This window comes from Alligator sinensis, unplaced genomic scaffold (assembly GCF_000455745.1).
Source record: "Alligator sinensis unplaced genomic scaffold, ASM45574v1 scaffold572_1, whole genome shotgun sequence".
Taxonomy (NCBI): domain Eukaryota; kingdom Metazoa; phylum Chordata; order Crocodylia; family Alligatoridae; genus Alligator; species Alligator sinensis.
The window spans coordinates 1,226,398-1,230,890 of NW_005842288.1; the positions used below are offsets into that span (position 1 = coordinate 1,226,398).

General features: G+C 39.7%; 1 protein-coding gene across 1 annotated transcript; it reads right to left on the reverse strand.

Annotated features, from left to right (window-relative positions):
• Positions 1 to 457: 457 nt before the first annotated feature.
• Positions 458 to 3,460, reverse strand: LOC112551002 (G-protein coupled receptor 35-like). The gene is made up of 2 exons (XM_025209423.1): positions 3,408 to 3,460; positions 458 to 1,506 (listed from the first exon to the last, which is right to left on the reverse strand). Exon 2 carries the CDS (start codon positions 1,492 to 1,494, stop codon positions 541 to 543), a length of 954 nt encoding a protein of 317 aa, XP_025065208.1. The 5' UTR covers positions 1,495 to 1,506; positions 3,408 to 3,460; the 3' UTR covers positions 458 to 540.
• Positions 3,461 to 4,493: the final 1,033 nt, after the last annotated feature.

Consider the following 4,493-nt stretch of genomic DNA (forward strand, 5'->3'; position numbering starts at 1 on the left):
CTAGTCCAGTCCACTGCTGAATGCAGGATGATACCTGACTAAACTATCTCACTCAAGTGTCTGCTTAACCTGTTCTTGATAATTTCCAGGGATAGAGTCCACATCTCTAGGTTGCCTATTTTAATGTTTAGCCCACTTCACAGTGACAAATTTATTCCTATTGTGCAAGCAAAAATTTCTCTGTGGCAGTCTGAGGCCATTTCTGCTAGTCCTGTCCCTTAGAACCACAGAGAACAGTGTATCTCCACTCTCTTTATTATCACTTTTCAGGTATTTCATGGCTTTTATCCAATGTCCCCCCCCCCGAAAAAAAAATCCTAGTTTTTACAGCCTTTCCTCATGAATAATATTTTTCAGGGCTCTAATGCATTTTGTCTCTCTCTAAGGGGTGTTTCAAAAGTAGACATCATCATGGCTTTTCAGGAACTCAGGCATGGTGGGATAGGATTGCACTTGGATGCTTCAATGCCACTTACTTAGATGCCTAATAGATGGAATACAGTCTTACCTGAGTTCTGGAACTGCCAGTATCATACGTTTTTACATTGTCATTACGGTTGTGTTTTGCTCTGTCCTTTGGCTTCGATTTGCCCTACGTTGCAGAGACTTAAAATGCGAGAACAGAGAAGAAGCTTCTTTAAATTCCTGGCCTACAAAGTAATAACAGATGGCATCCAAACAGCAGTTAGAATGTGCTATCGCTACAGCCACTTGGACAAATAGTTTAACCTTCTGTTGTGTGGAGCATGCGGCTTTACATACTTCCATTGCAAAGCGAAGAAGCACAGCAACATGAATAGGCAGAAAACATATGATAAATACACTCAGGTTCACAGAGATAATGTAGAGAGCTTTCTGAGTTAACTTTTCCTCACGTGGGGTTGCATTTGTCTTCTCCTTGAGACACCTGATGACCTGTATAGAACAAAAGCTCAAGATTCCTAGGGGGATAAAGAAACCCACAATACTTTTGAATATTATTCTGTAGTCAGGTTCAAAAGAGCTCTTTTTAAAGCAAAATTTCTCCATTTCTGTGGCAACTGGTTTGAAGTAAGCATACATTGCTGTGGTTATCCAAAGAAATGCACAGACAGTGGCTGACTTCAACGGAGACCGTAAGGTAGTTGCTTTCAGAGGGTGTTTTATTGCAATATATCGATCCACTGCTATGAGAGTGATAATGTAGATGCTCATGGGAAAGTTTGTGAAAAATATCGTCTGTATTGCTAAGCAGAGGTTATCTATGGGATAGTCATTCCTTTGAAAATACATCACAAAAGGCAAAGTGAAAAGCAGGGCGGAGTCTGCAATGATTAAGTTGATCATGTACACTCTGGTTTCTGTCCATTTTTCCAGTTTGAAGCAGAACACCCAGAAGGCAAAAACATTAAAAATGACTCCAAAACAGAAAACTGGGATGTTAACTATCTGTTGAAAGAGCTTGATATTCTCCTGCTCTGTGCTGTTGTTGCTGATGTTACTGCAGCTCTCCATGAAAAGCAGTTTCTGAAAAAGAATTCAGATCTATGTGATGGAATGTGTGACTGATTAAGTTGTAATTTACCCACTTTTTAATATCTATATCCAGTGCACTATATGATTTCTCTGGTATTCTCATTCCATAGCTAAATGGTGCACTTGTCTTACCTTCCTCCCTTTTAGAAACTCCCACAATCCTTTCAGTCTTTAGAACTACAGAAACTTTCAGCATGTTTACGTGTTGCAATATTCTCTTGGTTTCCTGTTTTCTCTGTTGCACCTCATTGCATCCCATTCTCTCATGGCTCCCAGTCAGCCCATTTTCTACCTCTTGTCAACAGGTTTGCAAACAACTAACCTACTCTTTTCTTTTCTGTAGCAGGAAACAACTCCCACCTCCACACATTTAATACCTTTCCCTGCCAAGCAAAGAAGGCTGTGGTCAATGCACTGGTCTCCTTCCAACAAGTCCTGGACCTTACATTGAAACTATTCCTTCACCATTTGACTACTTTTCTCTGTCCTATTCCTCTAATGCATGTACTTCTCTTTTATCAAAAATAATGCTACCTTGGAGCCCATGAGTCACTATTTTGTCTGCCAAGCTGTGTCTGATGCTGTGTATGACACTTACCCTCTGACACTTACACACTCCCCAGTGTGGGACTTTCCCAGCAGAGATCAAAATTCTGTCATGCAGAGGCATACGCATTTCTTCTTATCTATACCCAAACAATATTTTTTTGCATTTCCACTACCTTTAAGAATCCCACCAATATATTATACTAGCCAGATCCATGATGCCCATTAGCCAGATCCCTTATATAATTCCTATATAGTCCGTAAAATGTGTCTTCCTTTCTTATGCTCAATGCAGGCAACAGTGGGGGTGTGAAATCTGAATAGCTCTCTCTTCAGTATGATGCAGTGGGAACAGAATCATACTTTTTTTTTTTTACTGAAAAAAATTAATGGGAAAAACATCTGAATGCTAACAGGAAAAAAAAATGCTAACAGGAAAAAATATAACCAGCCTCATTTGCTTTATAACTCCCAGAAATCAGGGAGGGAAATGAAAGAGGAGAAATTCTAGTCTGAGAATTAGAAATATTGGCTTAATAGCAGAGATGGCCTATAACATGAATCAGACTTCCCAGAGAATCCCACCGGAATCAGAACCTGACCTGGGTCAGGTGTTAGATTATGGTCAGAGAACGTGTCAGCATCGACAGTCCTCAAATTAATTGTTTCCAGTATTTCTAACATAAGCACTTTTTAGTGTTTATGGTTAAATTTTGGTGAGAACATGGGGACATGGGGCACCAAACTCTTACTGATAGGGAACAGGAACTAGGTGCCTTGCTCTCATTGGTTCCTATCATTATTTGTACTATGGTGGATCCTACATCCAACAGTTCCTGATGCTAGTCCCTGGGCTTGCAAGTAATAAAAGGATGACCCTGATCCCAGTGAGCTACCAACCTGTGATTCAGTTATTTTATTTAAGAACTGGAGAAGGAAGCACTACCTTCCACACATATTGTGGTCAGACAAAGTCTACTTACGGATGTATAATGCTTAAAAATCCTCATTTGCAAAATGCTATAGATGTGCAAATATTATCTATCAAAATGATGTATATATTATTTGCTACTCAGACAAATGCAATATTTACCTGAACCTGAATCATTCAGTCTTAATGGAAGGTGCATGATAGAACAATATCTAGAATCTGACAAAAGTTAGAATAAAAGTCCAAGGTCTACGAAGGCAGATAACATTTGAAGTATTGCTCTAACAATTTTTAAGATAATGAATTATTCTAACATTAACCTTAAATATTGACCTACCTTGAAAATCCTTCTGGCTAATTATGAAGAAAACTTTGTGCAAATTGGATAAGAATGAAAATGAAAGAATGAACTTACCTCTCTCTATCCCTGAAAAAAGGTTTTAGTTCACAAGAGAAGCTTCAGTGCAGACTTGATTAGCTGAACACCAAGGAAAACGGTTAGTAGACACAGATGTTGTTCTGCTTGAATTTGCGTTCCTTGAAGAGCAAAAGTTTTCCCCACACCTGAGACGCATCTGAAGCCACACTGCAGTAGTGGAGAAATTTATTCCTCATGCTCAAAATTTTCTGAGTTCTATTTTGGAACTTCCTTTCAGTTATAGATGCTTATCTGGAGCAGGGTGTCTCAATCTGTGGGCTACAACCCAAAAGTGAGCTGCAAGAATATATGAAAGGTTCACAAACAAACTTTAAAAAATGGATTCTCTTTTAAAGGAAAAAATGTGGGAAACTGTGGCTTTTCCTTTGCAGGCTGACAGAGTTTCAGCCTGTGAGAGCCTGCTTGGGGGCCTCCAGGCCCCACACATACCCGCCCCCTGCCCCACACGCTGAGAGCAGAGGCCTGGGGGTGGGGGGCAGCAGGGCAGGAGTGTGGGGCACTGAGTCAGGGCTGGCCATTGATGTTTACAAATGGGTCCTGGTACAAAAAAGGGTGAGAAACACTGATCTAGTCTCCTGTGTATCCGTTACCAATTTTATCTGTTGCAATGCTTCTCACCTAAATTATATTTTCTCTCAATAGGAATCAACATTTAATATTCAACATTTTCAACTTAAAGAGGAGTTCACTAAATTGTAAAAAAAGAACCATGGCATTTTGAAATGGACTTTCTGGAAGTAACAGATCCAACAATATCACAATAATATTTTTTTTATTTCATCCCAGAACAAGCAATTAATTGGCTAGCAGTTAAATTCCTACTAGCGTTCCAGGGGTGAGGTATTCTTGGCTGAGCACTTTAGAAACCCAGCAGTAATGACAGCAGAATGAGGCTGAGCATGTACTGCTTATCCTTTGTTCCTTTGCTGAGACAGCGCCTAGCCACTTGACATCTTTTTGCTAGTATTATCGGTGCTTGTAACAATGCAATGAAAACAGGTACATAACAGTCCTACACCAGTATAATTTATTCAAATCCAGTGTAGAATTACCTGTAGGGAA